Source organism: Haliotis rufescens, unplaced genomic scaffold (genome assembly GCF_023055435.1).
Source record: "Haliotis rufescens isolate VD_foot unplaced genomic scaffold, xgHalRufe1.0.p SCAF_13, whole genome shotgun sequence".
NCBI lineage: Eukaryota > Metazoa > Mollusca > Gastropoda > Lepetellida > Haliotidae > Haliotis > Haliotis rufescens.
This window is the reverse complement of record NW_025963813.1, coordinates 9,726,290-9,745,999: the sequence shown is the minus strand read 5'-3', so window position 1 is coordinate 9,745,999 and position 19,710 is coordinate 9,726,290. Positions and strand designations below refer to the sequence as shown.

The following is a 19,710-nucleotide window of genomic DNA, read 5'->3' as shown; positions in this document are numbered from 1 at the left end:
TTAAGAAATGAATTTGCAATCACATGACATCTGTCATATTTAAAATGAAGTATTCTTTGAGTGCCGGTTAAGGGCAGTGAAGTTCATAATATATGTATATGTCACATACATGCTTAACAAAACTTTCCCTATATCACATACATGCTTAAAAAAACGTTCTCTACATCACACAGATGCTTGACAAAACTTTCCCTATATCACACACATGCTTGACAAAACATTCCCTATATCACACATATGCTACACAAAACTTTCCCTATTTCACACACATGCTTAACAAAGCGTTCTCTATATCACACACATGCTTATCAAAAACGTCCCTATACACACACATGCTTAACATAGCGTTCTCTATATCACACACATGCTTAACAAAAACGTCCCTATATCACACACATGCTTGACAAAACGTTCCCTTTATCACACACATGCTTGACAAAACTTTCTCTCTATCACACACATGCTTGACAAAACGTTCCCTTTATCACACACATGCTTAACAAAATGTTCTCTACATCACACACATACTTGGCAAAACTTTCCCTATATCACAAACATGCTTGACCAAACGTTACAAATATCACACGCATGCTTAACAAAACGTTCTCTATATCACACATATGCTTAACAAAACTTTCCCTATATCACAAACATGCTTAACAAAACGTTCTCTATGTCACACATATGCTAAACAAAACGTTCTCTATATCACACACATGCTTAACAAAACCTTCTTTATAGTACTCTCTACTTAACAAAACTTTCCCTTTATCACACACATGCTTGACACAACTTTCAACTCATTATCGTAACCTGAATATCTGTTTTATCTAGGGTTATGACGTTTCAAAGTTGTACTCTTTCTTTCGCCACCAACATCTGCCAATTTACTGATTCTGTGTTAAGCAATATTTTACCATTTAGGGATACAACCCGCAATATCCACTATCTTCATCACCTACTGCCAGCACTATCAATTATATCTTCCCCCGACCGCATAATAAACCATCTTCAATATCTGTTACCGGCATAATGGACTATCTTCATCACCTACAACCCATTTTTTCCACTATCTTGATTACATTCGATCTACACGTTTCCAACAGCCCTTGTTACTTTGAACTTGCATCATCCACTATTTTCACATCTACTGTCTACATTACCACTATCTTCATTTACTAACACCCATGTTATCCACTATCTTCCTTACCTGCAGTATGCATTATTCACTATTTGCCTTACCTTATTCCCGCATTATTCACTATTTTCCTTACCTTCCGCACACGTTATCCACTGTCACATTTACGCACGTTATCCACTATCTGCAATGTCTAATACGCACATAATCCACTATATTATTGCCCAGTAGTCACGTGAACTAAATTATGTTTAATTCTCCAAACACAAGGTGTCACTCAGCGAGAAGTACGTAAAAACTCCACTTTTTTATCTTCCCGCATTATTCACTATCTGCAATATCTAACACCCACATAATTCACTATTCCATTACCTGTGACACGAACTATCCACTATTCAATTGCCTTCTTCTGCATTATCCACTATCTGCAGTATCCATCATTTCATTACCTGCACTATCCACAATATCAATTGACTACTACTACTACTACTACTACTACTACTACTACTACTGGGGGCGGTCGGGTAGCCTAGTGGTTAAAGCGTTCGCTCGTCACGCCGAAGACCCGGGTTCGATTTCCGACGTGGGCACAATGTGTGAAGCCCATTACTGGTGTCCCCCGCCGTGATATTGCTGGAATATTGCTAGAAGCGGCGTAAAACCATACTCACTCACTCACCTACTCCCTACTACTACTACTACTACTACTACTACTACTACTAATTAGTTGTATCATAAACCACTGTTAGTATCCATTCACATCCCCTATTCCAGGTACCAACAGCCAGTATGCTATATCGATCTAGTAAACTCTCAATTCAGCTGTCCCCGACAGTCATGAATTAATCTTGCCCACAGCCGAGCAGACTCTTTCAGCCTATACATATGTGAACATGTTTACACAGTCAGTTACAACAGACAGTATCAGTCTTGGGGAGTTTAATTTAAGCCAAAACGTCCCCCCTCTTTATCTTTTCTCCAAATCTGTGCCATTCGAGACACGATATAAAATAGGAATCAAAAGAGAAGGGTCGTTTGAAGGGATTTACAAGACAGTGGCTGTCTAAGTGTTCAGGGCAGAGCCAAGTCCCCCTAGTTTAGAGTACACTCCGTGCTTAATCGCCCCCAACCCTGAAAGGGGACACTTCAACAGTAGCTGCATCTAGCATCCATAGTTAGGATTTGTTACTTTTACTTTCCCGATTAGAGATCGCAATTAATTGAAGCTTTCCCGTTCCCCGTCCGTACTGAAGCTCAAATCTCGAGCGGTGGTCACGTGACAGTGCGTTTACATGTAGCCCAACGCGCTGGTCCGGCTCATTCAGTGCTTGGCTTCATGGAATCGGCGCGGTGTAGTGTTTTGTGCGCAGGTAGTGACTTGGTGGAGGGATATAGGATTAGCTTACTTCAAAGCACATCAAAGGGCGCGTAGTTATATCTCAATAAGAGCAGACGACACTTTAAGCAAAATGGAAGCTACGAAAGCGAGCAGACGAGAAATGAAGGAAATTGAAGACTTTGTGAAAGATTGAAATTTAAGGAAAGGATTTTTAAGTGGGACAGAGATTTAGTTAACTATGTTGAATGTGTTTCCCCTCTTGGCGGGGGTATGTGTCTGTGTGGGGGTGGGGGTAGCGGGCACGGGGAGAGGAACGGCGTTCCGGAACGATTACCTCGTGTCCGACAGGGCAGACGAATATGATCCAGAAGATTTTCCTAATCTCAGCACAAATGGAGACGAGGTAAGTCTTAAAGTATTTAACTGATTATATTCATACATCTTTGTTGCTAAATCACGTTTTCTTCACAGGACTTGCGGTAAATTTGTCATCAACTGAAGCAGGTTTCTTTGCCTTATTTCATGTGGTATATGTTTATTGTTTGTTTAATTGATTGTCATTTCCCTTAAACGATTTAAAGTTTTTTCATTGGGTAATAAGAATAGAGACAATAGCTACAAACATAAATCCAAGACATTCTTTACGAATATCGGCGGAACATGATAATAATAAAATTTCATGCATTTTGTATATAGAAGTACACCATGTCAAACCGAAAGTAAATAGTTATTGTGTTATGAACATAAATAAATATGAAACATAAGGTTATGAGATAAATATGGAAAGTCTGGTTATATCGCAATGCATTTGTAGCAAACCAATATGTGAAATGGTATCCCTATATTTTTAATGAACGATTCATGAAGGATTCATGAATTTGTAAATTTGATCATGATAATATGATAATATAGAGAAACGTAACAAATCTCACCCATGCATATTGCATGTTGTTGCCGGTGGTCCGATGTTCTCAAGTGACCGTCAATGATAGCCGCCGTAACTACATCAACAACATCGCCATGCTGCCTCACTACGGTGTCCCCGTGCATGTTGATGACGTGCTACACACATTGAAGTATCAAAACATCATATTATACTAATCAATTATAGAATTATAATACATATGCATTATGTGTGAAAATTGTTATACGATAGTGATGTATCTAATACATGTTACATAGTTGGCGTTTTGGAGTTTGGAGTCTCGGCGACTGTTTTGATTACGTTTGTCATTTTCTGGTCAAATCTAATTTGAAAGTGTATGCTTTCTTCTGTCCTGCAGTTTGCTACAAGCATTTCAATAATTACACAGTCACTATATTTACATTCAAGCCACCGACATGACTCAAAAGTGAACATTCATATATAGACTTTTAAAATGGATAATCCACTTGCATATGAATTTCAACGAACGTACATGTATTGAACAATATATATGTAGTGTGTTATATATTTGTCAGATATATCTGAAATATATTTGAAATAAACAGAGTCGAAAGCCTGTGTCTGTCATTTCAGCAAAACCGGTGTAACACGACTCATGTTATATACTAGATTCTGAGGAAACAGCAACGAGCATGTATGCCACTGTAATATTTAACAAAACATTGTTAAATCAAGTTCGCAGACCCATGACCTGTCGAACGACTTTGTTTTGTTCTTTTTGTGTGTCTTGTATAATGGACTTTTCGTCTACACTCCCGTAAGGGTCAATTCATAATTTATGATTTAATTAGAGTGTTTTCTTTTTTAAATTATAGTAATACAAAAACCCACAATGCTTTTCTATCGTTTATGGATCTGTATACAACGGAACCTTGATAAAATAGACAGCTCACAATCCAGGCAAAAGTGTGACGATTCTGCCTGCTTAGTGAAGAACACGTCCACACATACCTACGACGGATGAATCTGAACCTTTTGGGGGGTTAGATTTGTTGAGTTGAGTTACGTTTCACAAAGTGCTAATAAGATAGGTGACTATTGCCAAGAGGGCCTGTTCATGATCAGTCTCGCGCTATGTTCAATTTCACCATCGCACCAGTCCGTATAAACAGAACGCGACTACTTGCAGTGGAGCATATGGACATGCACACTTGCTCAGCAGTAGATACAATGTTTATGGAGTTATGGCTTGATCATGTTTCTTTGATATGAGCAAATTAGTAATTACGACAAGGGGCCCAGCACAGATTAAGTACCAATGCATGATGAGATTATTAGCATTTGGTGATGAACTCAAAATCTCATGAATCTTGAATTCTCTGAAGCTGAGATAGAGAGATTCTTTTATAGGTTTCTTTTGATATGGGATCATTTGATAGGTGAACACATAAAGATTAGAACTTCCATCTGGGGACCTTGGAACGAGCTTAAATAAATAAGAATATGCACGGCAGGGGCTGATAATCTAGAACCCAACGACCTGAATGAGCATATTTAAGCAGTTGATATACACATATATATTTTCTGACGTGGTTTTCTATGACTAAGATTTGTTTCGGCATGTGTCAAAGGCATGTATTCGTTTATGACATGAAGGGGTTATAATTTGGCCTCAACAGGTACTGAAGAAACATAACTCATGCTGTGTTTAAGTGTTCCGTATCAATAGATTGAAAGGTTATATCTGAACATGCCGTTAATTTATAAGATTTCATTTTATGTTTTTATTGATGTAATTCATTTTTAATAAAAGGGACAAAGCTCTTTATATATTCACAAGAGACGAGTGTGCGATTCCGACTTTATCACGAGCATGTGTTTATGAATCACCATCAAATACCTGATGTTCGCGCAAAGGTGAACGTGGCCGTCACAAACACATGCAAATGCAAGCAAATTGTTCACCGAAATTGTTCGTATGACGCTTTTTGAAATCATGGTAAAAAAAGCATGCTCTATTGTATCACAAAAGTTGTGAAATGTAAGTACGAAAGGCTGGAGCTGCTGGAATATTGCTCGACATGAAGGAAAAGTGTACTATTGGAAAGTCATCCCTCTTGTCATACAGTCTTGTGGAGAGTGTTCTGTCACTCCCAATGTTTCTGCATAGATCTAAATATGAAATAGATAAGGTGGTCTCACTAATCTCCTATATTTCTAGTTCAGGTGGGTAAATCAGTGGAAGGGAATTGGCTATTTGAAGGTTATAGAACGATATCAGATCATCGATATACCTCAAACGTACGTTAAACTTCTTGGCCAAATTACCTTGTTTTGACAATCCGAGCAGAAATTTCAGTTGATGCCTATGGAGATGCTTACTGCTTACCTAAATATCTTACCATCAAATTGAAAGACAAATGTTATTTGAGATGCATCGTCTTCATATTGATATTTATATTAGGTCACGTGGTTAGAAAGAATGTCCGGGAAGACTATGTAAGGAATGCAACCTGGAAATAGATCCTTCAATACTTGAACACAGTTGTAAACCAGCCAATATCAACCAGATCAGAGTAAGTACTTATAAGGATATGTGGCTATGAATGTGGCTCCATACACCAAGTGGAGCAATGTGTGCAGGGAAGCGCTATTAACTGAAACTCCATCAACTCGACACATATTTAAAATGATGGAACCTTTTGGTTCACGAATAAGCCTGTTATTATCCACACACTAATCGTATCGAACTACGGATATGTCGACGTGATGCGATGGCCTCGAGGACATCGATGTGACGAGGTTTCACGATGAGTTATGTACACGACATTCACAAAGTTTATCCTTTGTTTTTAAGTCTTTATGTTTGTTATTATAAGTTTTGTTTATCTTTTTCACTTATTCCAAATAAGACCGTCCCTTTCAGAATTCGTATCCCCTTAATTTGCAAAGTTTAAAACAATCAAAACAAAGGTATTTGACACCAAATGTGCCAATGTTGGAAGAATCGATCAGGTAGGTTTCTGAGATTTGAGGTGTGTCCGTTATTCAAGAAACTAATTGCAAACAAAGGGCAATGGCTGTATGGAGATGAGGTGGAGAATAATGCTCTTTGTACATGGACATGGGTGATTGTGTATGAAGCAATGTGACCCAGCTCTTATCTCATCGGCAACATGTTGATGCAATGTTATCGGATATGGCCCCTGTCATTTGTCGGGACTGATTGTATTGTGCAGGTGGGTATAATGGGGTTTTTCAGTTTGATAAATGTACTTTCAGTCATATAAAGTTAGAACATCACATACAAAATAGATTGGGTGGAAGCCATGCTGATTTAAATACAAATGGTCATCTTTTGATAATTAACGGATACTACTGGTGCCCCTGAAAATAACAACGAGATGAAGTCAATAAGATGAACATGTCTATGTAATCAAATGCTTCAAGTCAGATATGCCTTTCATCCATCGAACGTCTGAGACAATATGTATAAATGTTGTACACTCAGAGTGTGAACATGACCAAGGCTATTCAAAGTCAACATGTGTATATATATTTGCTTCAAGTAAGATGTAACTATGACCCTCTATACGTTATGAATGATATCCATAAAGATTAATTAACATCATATAATTACATGACAAAGACTCACATGAAATCAAGGACAACACATTGGCATGTATAAATTGTCAATGCAAGAGAATATCCAGCCTAGATTTTCTGCCGAAACAGATTCCACTTGGCGTAAAGGGCAAATAGCTGATTAAATATTAGGAATGGATTTGAAAGTCAGTGATGACACCAGGCGTTCGCGAAAAGAGTAAGCATGTCCTGCCCTACCGGTAGCACCCGCAAGTATTTATTGCCTGACGCACTTCATGTAACACTTCATGCTTACGTACTTAGAGCATCTCATTTTCACGTCTTTTGATGTTACATACATCAACACACAACTGTTTTAACGAGTGTTAATATATGTGATATAAAAAAGACACGAAATAGATTATTTATCATCTCAAATCTTTCATCCAACCTTTTCGGTTCGTTAACAATAATAACCAATGTCTAGAATGCCCTTCAGCTTCTGTGGCAGATGGATGAGTGATGCCATTTGAAGTATGACGTCATATAAACCGAATACGTCACAATGGTATGCAAGGCATCGTGATGCAATTTAATATCTTCTAGCTTGATCTCACCCAGGCGATATCTCCTGTTGAAGCCAGTTTGCGATGATAAAGTTATTAATACTATTTGATATAGATGAACATTTTTTTAACGATATGATTGCCACAGATGAAACCTGATCAGAGGAATAGGGAATAACGCTGTATTCCCATTCGAACAAATAAGCCTCTTCTCTTTACAGAACAAAAGCACTGTCATCTTGTACATCAATTTGAAGACAATGCATATAAAATATCAGTTGCGAATACGCATGTATGTGTTTACAGCCTGTTCTTGTGCATAAGAATATAAATCATTGAACACCATTTAAAAACACCATATGAAATATGTACAGAGACGTCATTCTTAATAACGTTAAGACTGAGACCTGGTTACCATCGTGTAGACCTAGTTACCACCGTGTAGACCTAGTTACCATCGTGTAGACTTAGTTACCATCGTGAATACCGAGTTACAATCGTGTAGACCTAGTTACCATCGTGTAGATCTAGTTACCATCGTGTAGACCTAGTTACCATCGTGTAGACTTAGTTACCATCGTGTACCCTTGTTACCATCGTGTAGATCTAGTTACCATCGTGTAGACCTAGTTACCATCGTGTAGACCTAGTTACCATCGTGTAGACTTAGTTACCGTCGTGAATACAGAGTTACAATCGTGTAGACCTAGTTACCATCGGGTAGACCTTGTTACCATCGTGTAGACCTTGTTACCATCGTGTAGACCTTGTTACCATCGTGTAGACCTTGTTACCATCGTGTAAGGAGAGTTTGTATTTTAAACATGAGGATAATGGTCCAGAAAGCTTCTTTGACGTGCTGTACGAATTCATTTGTCCTACAGACAGGGAGGTCCAGCCTCTGTAGCAATATTCCTTCAAGCCCACATGAAGTGTTCTTTCCTGTGAATATTTCAGTTTTAATGCTAAGTTGAGAGGGACGGAACCAGGGCATCTGTGTTTCCATTTGTTTAACGAAGCATTATTTACAACATGTATCTTCAGAAGTGAGTGAGTTGAGGTTGACACTGCTTTAAACAGTATTTCAGTCATATCACAGCGGGGGCGGTCGGGTAGCCTTGTGGTTAAAGCGTTAGCTCGCCACGCCGAAGATCCGGGTTCGATTCCCGACATGGGTACAATGTGTGAAGCCAATTTCTGGTGTACCCCGCCGTGATATTGCTGGAATATTGCTAAAAGCGGCGTAAAACCATACTCACTCACTCACTCACTCATATCACAGCGAGCCAGAAACCCAAGGTCATGCAGGTCTGGGTTCGCGTCAGGTGCTGACAAACTGAGAAATATAACCAGGATGACTCTGGGATGCAACCTTTACCTAGAAACTACCCATGATCAACTATATACTTCACGTGGCATCCGAGTATGAACGCCCATTTGAGGGCAAGGGTGGCCCAGTCGTCTAAGGCGCCGCGATTCGCTGTGCAGAGTTACGTCCCTTGGGCACGCCAGAAACCTAGGATTGTGGGTTCGAATCCCGGTTCGCCCGATTATGTTTCTAGGTTTGTCAGCACCATACCCGTGCTCGTGGGTTTCACCAAAGTGGTAAACGTCAGAGACCTGCATCACTTCGGGCTTTCCTCCCACATCAAGCTGACACGCCTTGATATAACTGGAATACTGTTAAAAGCGGCGTTAAACCGAACTCACTCACTCACACTCACTCCACCCTTAATGAAACAACTCGGTAACAGATATAATGACAACTATTTAACTTTCATATTGGATTATATTTTGTAATACGATATCAACCCCTCTGGGGGGATCAACGCAAATCCTTTAAAGAAATCAGTTAACCCCATTGAGTAACCTTATTTAACCATTAATCTCTTTTGTGGGAACCCACTAGTCTCTTCGATCAAACAAATGAAACCACTTGATGAAAACGTGTGAATCCTTCTTCAAAAACGTTAACCCATGTGATAAAATACGTTAACCCCTCACATGAATGCATCGATCCCCTTTGGTGAAAATTCATTAGCCAATTGATTGAAAACACATTAACCCTTTTGATGAAAACCAATCTTTGTCATGTAACAGAGGCAAACATGCTACGTTTTCAGAAAGGTTGACATTAGTGGTGTTATTTGACAGATTCATAGAGCAAATAGGATTCCTCGTTCAGATCCTCGGGTTTCCACCCATTGATTAATGGGGTTTCACAAAGAGAGGGATCCGGGGAGAATAGGTCTTCAGCGACCCTGGCTTGCCGTAAAAGGTGACTATGCTTGTCGTAAGAGGCGACTAACGGGATCGAGTGGTCAGGCTGGCTGGCTTAGTTGATGCATGTCATCGTATACCAATTGTGTGGATTGATGCTCATGATGTCAATCACTGGATTGTCTGATCCAGACCTGATTATTTACAGACCGCCGTCATATAGCTGGAATATTGCTGATTGCGGCGTCAAACAATAAACACAACATCACAAAGAGAGTAATGGGTTCCCACAAAGGGAGTAGTGGGTTCCTCGAAGCATTGTGAGGTTTCCACAAAATATTTGTGGGTTTCCTCAAAGCGATTAATGGGTTTCCACAGAGATTAGTGGGTTTCCACAAAGGGATTAGTGGGTTTCCACAAAGAGATTAATGGCTTTCCACAAAGAGATTAGTTTGTTTCAACAAAGTGGTTAGTGGGTTTCCACAAAGAGATTAGTGGGTTTCCACAAAGGTTTAATGGGTTTGGATCAAATTGGTTTCCATCGAATCGGTTAACAAGGTTAATCAAAGTTGTTAGCTTGATTTTATCAAAGGGTTTGCCTTAATGAGAGTACGTGCCCGATAGTTTTCTAATAGTTCGCACAGAAGGTGGATAATGTTACAAACAGTTCTTTCTGCTCACTCTACTATATTCGAAAATTTAAATGTATATTTTAATGGACATGTTTCTCATTACAAGTGCATGTATGCTACTTCTCACACAACTGTTTCAAATACAGCAGCTCGAGACGAACGTGTCTCACTTGGTATTGACTTGCCACGATTATCTCGCCCCGTGTTGAGTAGATACGAAAACATCGCTGTAAGTACATGTATTTTAAATTAGGGAGCAGTTTATCAACACATGGGTTGTGTGCTGCTCTCGCAGGTATGCTGCCGGGATCAAATAGTTAGCATTCACAGGCGAGAATGTTCTCACCAAATGACGTTCACCTTGTTTCCCAGGCGTGTTGAACCACCAATGTCAGCACACGACCATCGTCATAAAGACATTAATAGGATCCTAAAAAATCATTTTCTTACGTGTCAAGATTCTGAAAAATAATAATTTGTTTTTAAAATATTCTTCTACTTTATTTTGTATTTAATAACGTTATTGGCCTCATATTACGTATTTAATAAAACTTTTGGCCTCAATTGTGTATTTCATGCAAATATTTTCCTCAATTATGTATTTGATATAATATATCGTGTGTAAAAAGAGAGACAACTGTTTCAATGTTACCTAAGGTTAGCATTTGATTTTGTATTAAACTTCATAGCAACAAACTGTATAAGGGAGCATCCACTCGATTTCAGTGAAGGAATAGTTTGTTCAGAAATGTGCCCGAAATTAATAGTTTGTTATCAGTAGTGTAAAAATGAATAGTTTGTTAGCAGTGGTGCAAAAATTAATAGTTTGTTAGCAGTGGTGCAAAAATGAATAATTTGTTAGCAGTGGTGTAAAAATGAATAGTTTATTTTGTGTCATATTCCTAATTGTCAATATTTTGGTCTCAGTAGTGAAAATGAATAGATTGTTTGTTGGTGCTCAGGAAATAAATAGTCTGTTGGATAAACCTAGAAAAAAATTAATTGAGTAAAATAAAATAAAATGGATGCTCCCTGATGTGAAATAGGTTCATACCCTTTTTCAAGATTAATAACGAACCACTTAAAAACTACTTCAAACTATTTAAACCTGTATACAGGATTTTTGTAAGAATGTTGACTTACATAAACTGTCTAAGTAGAACCGATACGAATTTTCACCTCGATTAATTAACAGCTTGTATGGCGAAATTCCCGGAGAGCATTATAGCAAATACACATTTTCTCCATTAAACAGTTGTGTTTTTTACCCTCATCCATATGTATACACTGAGGTGTTTACGCGTATACCATCGTGTATGTTTTTACTCCTGCATGTGGCGCTTCCTTATGACTAGTCGTCTCAATTCAGCTTACCCCTAGTACTTGGAAACGGTCATTATTCCTCTGAAACGATCAGACAAATTGGCAATATCTAGTCAGTGCCATGTGCAAGTCATATGCACTTTTCAATTTCATTTTCAAGATGATAACTCCAGTTTAACTTCCTCCACTTGGCATCTGATGGAACACTGGAAGGTAATGAGAACAATTAAGTATAATTTTGTGAGGCTTCTCATACTCCGGCGGGCAATGGAGGCTCATCGATCTGTTGGGCAGATGTAAAGTGCGGATCGAGAATTAATGCGGACGGGCGGATACTGGAATTATAAACAAAAATCTGCACTGAATACACATATGTGTATGCTATTTATTGTCATGCGCATTGCTCTCATCTGCACGTGCTGCGTTGTGTTAACCCTATACACGCCCAGCGCGTACACATAACCCGGATTTCATGGATGCCATTCTCCAAGGTGATGTCATCCTGTACGTTTAACCTCATCAACAAGACAATTGTCGGATAAAGAGCGTGATAAGATTTGGATAAAGATTGCCTCTCGGTTGTCTGTCTGTAGTCAATTGAAAGATAATTGTGTATATCTCACTAATGATAGAGCGATCCTTCGGTCTATCAGTTGACAAATAAAGGACCGTGTGACGTCATGATACCCAAACGTTAAACATTCCTGCATACGATAAGGCTGTGGGTAAAGCGTTCGCTCGCCCTGCCTATGACAATGTTTTGATTCCGAACATGGGTGCGATGTTGCAATTGAAAGCCTATTCTTTGTCTCTTGTGATATTGGTGAAATATTATAGTGAAATATTAGTCAAATATACCCAAATGTAGACAATTTAAATCCAAATGTAGTTGTAGTTGGTTGGTTGCTTTGTTGTTTAACGCCGCACTCAGAAATATTCCAGCTATATGACGGCGGTTTGGACCAGACAATCCAGTGATTAGTATCACGAGCATTGATCCACATAATTGGGATCGATGACATGCATCAAGCAAGTCACCGAGCCTGACCACCCGATCCCGTTAGTCGCCTCCTACGACAAGCATAGTCGCCTTTTACGGCAAGCATGGGTTCCTGAAGACCTATTCTACCCCAGGTCTTCACGGGTCAAATGTAGTTGTATCAAATATAATTCTGTTTTATGTCAGCAGCGAATTTCGGATTGATCGCAAAAACTCTATCGGGAATTGACAGTGATTTGTTTCTTTATGGAGGATCACACTTTGGTTGGTGGGTCACACTTTGGTTGGTTGGTCATACTTGGGTTGGTAGGTCATATTTTGGTTGATGGGTCATACTTTGATTGTTGGGTCAGACTTGGGTTGATGGATCATACTTGGGTTGGTGGGTCATACTTTGGTTGATGGGTCATACTTTGGTTGGTGGATCGTACTTGGGTTGGTGGATCATACTTGGGTTGGTGGGTCATACTTTGATTGATGGGTCATACTTGGGTTGATGGATCATACTTGGGTTGGTGGGTCATACTTTGATTAATGGGTCATACTTGGGTTGGTGGATCATACTTGGGTTGGTGGGTCATACTTTGATTGATGGGTCAGACTTGGGTTGATGGATCATACTTGGGTTGGTGGGTCATACTTTGGTTGATGGGTCATACTTTGGTTGGTGGATCATACTTGGGTTGGTGGATCATACTTGGGTTGGTGGGTCATACTTTGATTGATGGGTCATACTTGGGTTGATGGATCATACTTGGGTTGGTGGGTCATACTTTGATTAATGGGTCATACTTGGGTTGATGGATCATACTTTGGTTCGTGGGTCATACTTTGGTTGATGGGTCATACTTTGGTTGGTGGATCATACTTGGGTTGGTGGTTCATACTTTGATTGATGGGTCATACTTGGATTAATGGATACTACGTGGGATGGTGAATGCTACTTGGGTCGGTGATTCATACTTGGATTGGTGATACAAACTTGAGTTGGTGATACAAATTTGGGTTTTGATTTAAACTTGGGTTGGTGATACATACTTGGATTGGTGATTCATACTTGGATTGGTGATTCATATTTGGGTTTTGATTTAAACTTGGGTTGGTGATTCATACTTTGGTTGGGGATTCATACTTGGGTTGGTGATTCTTACTTGGATTGGTGATTCATTCTTGGGTTGGTGATTAATACTTAGGTTGGTGATTCATACTTGGGTTGTTGATTCATACTTGGGTTGGTGGATCATACTTGGGTTGTTGATTCATACTTTGGTTGGGGATTCATACTTGGGTTGGTGATTCTCGCTTGGGTTGGTGATTCATACTTGGGTTGGTGATTCATACGTGGGTTCGCGATTCATACTTGGGTTGGTGATTCATACTTGGGTTGGTGATTCATACTTGGGTTGGTGATTCATACTTGGGTTGGTGATTCATACGTGGGTTGGTGATTCATACGTGGGTTAGTGATTCATACGTGGGTTGGTGGATCATACTTGGGTTGTTGATTCATTCGTGGGTTGGCGATTCATACTTGGGTTGGTGATTCTTACTCGGGTTGGTGATTCATACGTGGGTTGGTGATTCATACGTGGGTTGGTGATTCATACTTGGGTTGGTGATTCATACTTGGGTTGGGGATTCATACTTGGGTTGCGGATTCATACTTGGGTTGGTGATTCATACTTGGGTTGGTGATTCATACTTGGGTTGGTGATTCATACTTGGGTTGGTGATTCATACGTGGGTTGGTGATTCATACGTGGGTTGGTGATTCATACTTGGGTTGGTGATTCATACCTAGGTTGGTGATTCATACGTTGGTTGGTGATTCATACTTGGGTTGGTGATTCATACTTGGGTTGGTGATTCATACTTGGGTTGGTGATTCATACGTGGGTTGGTGATTCATACTGGGTTGGTGATTCATACTTGGGTTGGTGATTCATAATTGGGTTGGTGATTAATACTTGGGTTGGTGATTCATACTGGGTTGGTGATTCATACTTGGGTTGGTGATTCATACTTGGGTTTGTGATTCATACTTGGGTTGGTGATTCATACTTGGGTTGGTGATTCATACGTGGGTTGGTGATTCATACTTGGGTTGGTGATTCATACTTGGGTTGGTGATTTATACTTAGTGTGTAAATCATACTTGGGTTGGTGATTCATACTTGGGTTGGTGATTCATACTTGGGTTGGTGATTCATACTTGGGTTGGTGATTCATACTTGGGTTGGCGATTCATACTTGGGTTGGTGATTCATACTTGGGTTAGGGATTCATACTTGGGTTTGTGATTCATACTTGGGTTGGTGATTCATACGTGGGTTAGTGATTCATACGTGGGTTGGTGGATCATACTTGGGTTGTTGATTCATTCGTGGGTTGTTTTTTTAAACTTGGGTTGGTGATACATACTTGGGTTGGTGATTCATACTTGGGTTGGGGATTCATACTTGGGTTGGTGATTCATACTTGGGTTGGGGATACATACTTGGGTTGGTGATTCATACTTGGGTTGGTGATTCATACGTGGGTTGGTGATTCATACTTGGGTTGGCGATTCATACTTGGGTTGGCGATTCATACGTGAGTAGGTGATTCATACTTGGGTTGGTGATTCATACGTGGGTTGGTGGATCATACTTGGGTTGTTGATTCATACTTAGTGTGTAATTCATACTTGGGTTGGTGATTCATACTTGGGTTGGTGATTCATACTTGGGTTGGTGATTCATACTTTGGGTTGTTTTTTTAAACTTGGGTTTGTGATTCATACGTGGGTTTGTGATTCATACTTGGGTTGGTGATTCATACTTGGGTTTGGGATACAGACTTTGGTTGGTGATTCATACTTGGGTTGGTGATTCATACGTGGGTTGGTGATTCATACTTGGGTTGGTGATTCATACTTGGGTTTGTGATTCATACTTGGGTTGGTGATTCATACTTTGGTTGGGGATTCATACGTGGGTTGGTGGATCATACTTGGTTTGTTGATTCATACGTGGGTTGGTGATTCATACTTGTGTTGGTGATTCATACGTGGGTTGGTGATTCATACTTGGGTTGGGGATTCATAATTTGGTTGGGGATTCATACTTGGGTTGGTGATTCATACTTGGGTTGGTTATTCATACTTGGGTTGGTGATTCATACTTGGGTTGGTGATTCATACGTGGGTTGGTGATTCATTCTTGGGTTGGCGATTCATACTTGGGTTGGTGAAACATACTTGGATTGGTGATTCATACTTGGGTTGGTGATTCATACTTGGGTTGGGGATTCATACTTGGGTTGGGGATACATACTTGGGTTGGTGATTCATACTTGGGTTTGTGATTCATACTTGGGTTGGTGATTCATACTTGGGTTGGTGATTCATACGTAGGTTGGTGATTCATACTTGGGTTGGTGATTCATGCTTGGGTTGGCGATTCATACTTGGGTTGGTGATTCATACTTAGTGTGTAAATCATACTTGGGTTGGTGATTCATACTTGGGTTGGGGATTCATACTGTGGTTGGTGATTCATACTTGGGTTGGTGATTCATACTTGGGTTGGTGATTCATACTTGGGTTGGTGACAAACGTCAGTCTGTGACAACATCTGTCTGTGACAACCATACGTCTGTGACAACCGTCAGTCTGTAACAACCATCTGTCTATGACAACCGTCAATCTGTGACAATCATCTGTCTGTGGCAACATCTCTCTGACAATCATCTTATTTTCCAAAAAGATACCACCGATATATTTTGGGATGTTGGTAAGAGGTACTGTGGTGAGTACTGTGTCAGTTGGTACAAGAACACTGCGTTCCTCCAGACGGTCGCAAGTACTGTGTTAGTAGGTACAGGAATATTATATCTCACTCCGGATGGTCGCAAGTACTGTGTTAGTAGGTACAGGAAAATTATATCTCACTCCGGATGGTCGCAAGTACTGTGTTAGTGGGTACAGGAAAATTATATCTTAATCCGGATGGTCGCAAGTACTGTGTTAGTAGGTACAGGAAAATTATATCTCACTCCGGATGGTCGCAAGTACTGTGTAAGTAGGTACAGGGAAATTATATCTCACTCCGGATGGTCGCAAGTAGTGTGTTAGTGGGTAGAGGAAAATTATATCTTACTCCGGATGGTCGCAAGTACTGTGTTAGTTGGTACAGGAAAATTATATCTCAATCCGGATGGTAGCAAGTAAGTATTGCGATGGAGCGGTTCTAACACATATTAGATAATCGATTTCGAGTTTTACATTTCAATATATGTACGTCACTTTGTACCCAAATGTATACGTGGTTTGTCATTTCATTTAAATAGAACAGAAATCTCCTTTTTATACTGAATATACAGCTGGGGTTTATCTTCCCCGGTTGTAAATGAATGTGTCTTTATGTGAGCTACAGAACTTGAATCGGAATATCTGTTCAAAACAGGAAGCGAATTGTGATTTGAACATGAGAAAGCCAAAAGGTTAATATTCCCTACAGCCAGCCGCAAACATCGTTTACAACTACGAAAAATATACATGTAACGAAAAGTACCCCACGACGATCTCCTGTGACGACGTAAAGCCACTGTACGGGTGGCCCAAGTCTAGAGGCAGGGTATTAACATAACAGTCATGGCTCGGGTTAATCTCTTCGTTTCCAAACATTCACTTGCTCCCCACTAGACATCAGAGTTGGGACTATAGCAAAGGCTCTCTTATTTTCTACGAACGAGAAACCGTCAAGGACCCTACATAGACTAAAGCTCGTGAAAAGCTTCATGGCCAGATGAACTTTATACCGTGTTGGGTGAAGAGGGTTTGTCTACCTTTGTTGAGCTCCCCTATATCGGCTGTCGGAGATAATGAAGCTGTCGTCTGTTGCTCCGTTACATTTCAATAGTTGTTCACGCATTTCATCATCCGGTCCCTTCTCCCGTGTCATTAACTAACGCTAGTGCGAGCTCACTTTTGTCCCTATTTTAACTCCCAAAACTTCTGGCGCCGGGTTTATAATACTTGAAGACATTGCAGTCGTGAAGCTTGTGTAATTAGCGCCACGTCCATTCAGCATGTGCACGTGCAGTCCATGCATGAAAGACCCGTGCTTTCTGCGCGTGCAGCGGACGTGCATGCATGTTCAATATGGCAGACGTGTCTCCCAGTTGAGATGTTCTTGACTCCATTGATTTGACTGAGTGAAGCGCAAAAAATGGAGAGAAAAGTTGCCGAGGGATACCGACTGGTGGTGTAGAGATTCTCTAATCCATGAAGAGATTTTACACGGGGCTAAACCCGAGTAAAGAGCTAATTCAATCGTGTGCTTTGTCGCCAGTTTGGAAGTCGGGTGGGCACTCAGTCGCCTAACTAATCTCCACCGATCGGCTCAATTTTCATGTTTTATTTAGCATGTCTGTACGATGATAAGGGTCTATCGCTGTACATGTCTATGGCTAAGCTCTGTCCCCTCCCGATAACACTGCTGCCCCCTTCACATGGAGTCGGGGCGAGTCTCCCCCCACCGTGGTGTTATGTCAAGCCCCCTTGAAACCCGGCTGGTTAGAAGTCTCCGATACTTAACCCAGTGCTCTTCACAACCCAGGTGGTCCTTCCCATTCATCATATGCGCTATTATGTTGAAGATGCGGGGTTGCTTTCGGTGAAGCTTAGCTCATTTACATCTGGATAAAGTAGCCACAAAATATGTTTGAAGTCGTCATTTGTGAAATGTTAATGACACGAGACTGTAATATTCCTATGATCATGAATGGGTAACTTTTATTCTACTTTGGTTTCTTCTTCTTCACCTAGGAGCGGTGAAGCTCCGGGTTCGATTCCCCACGTGGGTACAATGTGTGAAGCCAATTTCTGGCGTCCCTGATAATGCTGAAAGCGTCGCGAAGCCCAACTCACTCAGTTGCGAACTTTCCTCCCTTCTTCATCAGCTGTTTCTCCGTTCGTTCTGCATGTAGATTGAACTCGCATTGTGCTAGCAAATAATATAAAGATAATTTCAAGCTGTAAATAGCTCGGGACAAGCGAAGCAGTGACTGACTCAAAACAGTCGCGACGATTTATGCTATCGGCGCACAATGACACGCGACCGGCCAAGACAGAGCATGACAACTCGATCCATTTAATCGTCTCTTACAAGCCTCGGACAAGGGGAACCATTTCTAACCCGCAATGGGTTGTCCGAGTCGTCTAAGTCGCTGCAATTCGTTGCGCTGATTTGGCCTTCAGACGTGCCAGAAACCTTAACCTTTTGTTGTGGGTTCGAATCCCGGTTCGCCTAGATCAAGTTTCTTGGATTCGAACATATGAATCCTAACACGCCTTAGAGACGTCATAAACCACTAGACCACCCGTTTTAATCCTACTGATGCTGAATATCACAGTATCAACATGTCAACTTATCCTAATTTTGCATTGTGTTTTCAAATGTATGCATATCAAATATTTGGTGCATGAGAGAAAGAGAGAGAGAGAGAGAGAGAGAGAGAGAGAGAGAGAGAGTCCTTCAAGGGGACGTTTTACGCCTCCCTGAGATAAAACGTTCATATCTGCCCGACACGCATATCACATGAGCATGCGTCAGATGCCAAATGTGTCCGTTTCAGATACGGGTACGTGCCTCCTTATAAACGGATGCATCAATTGTGTCTAAACCTTTAAGAACACAAACACTACTTTGACGCTATTGTTGGGCATTAAAACGTCGTCTTCCCCATGTCAAAGTACTATGTGTAGATGTTTGACGCAGGGCAAATGTCATTCTACAATTACCATCATCCAATAGTAAAACTCGACACAAACGTCTATGGTTGTAATCCCGTCACCAATCACTGAAACCCGACTCCGCCATTTTGTAAAATACGAAACTAACGTCTAAATCAACGGACGTTTAATGTCAGCCAAATACCCTATTAGACTATCGAATTAAACGCAATGGGTTTGTATAACTTGTAATTTTGGAAATCTTTCTCAAATAGTGGAGCACTGACTGGCGGAGTGTAGTTTTAA

At 40.4% G+C, this 19,710-nt stretch overlaps 1 protein-coding gene across 2 annotated transcripts in view; it reads left to right on the top strand.

Moving 5' to 3' along the window:
- Positions 1 to 2,447: 2,447 nt before the first annotated feature.
- LOC124115178 (adipolin-like) overlaps positions 2,448 to 19,710 on the top strand; it is a 70,945-nt gene continuing 53,682 nt past the window's right edge. For both annotated transcript variants that reach the window (XM_046476084.2, XM_046476085.2), the window contains exon 1: positions 2,448 to 2,880. In XM_046476084.2, coding sequence (XP_046332040.1) covers positions 2,716 to 2,880 — 165 coding nt within the window. In that variant the 5' untranslated portion in view covers positions 2,448 to 2,715. The remainder of the gene's footprint in view (positions 2,881 to 19,710) is intronic.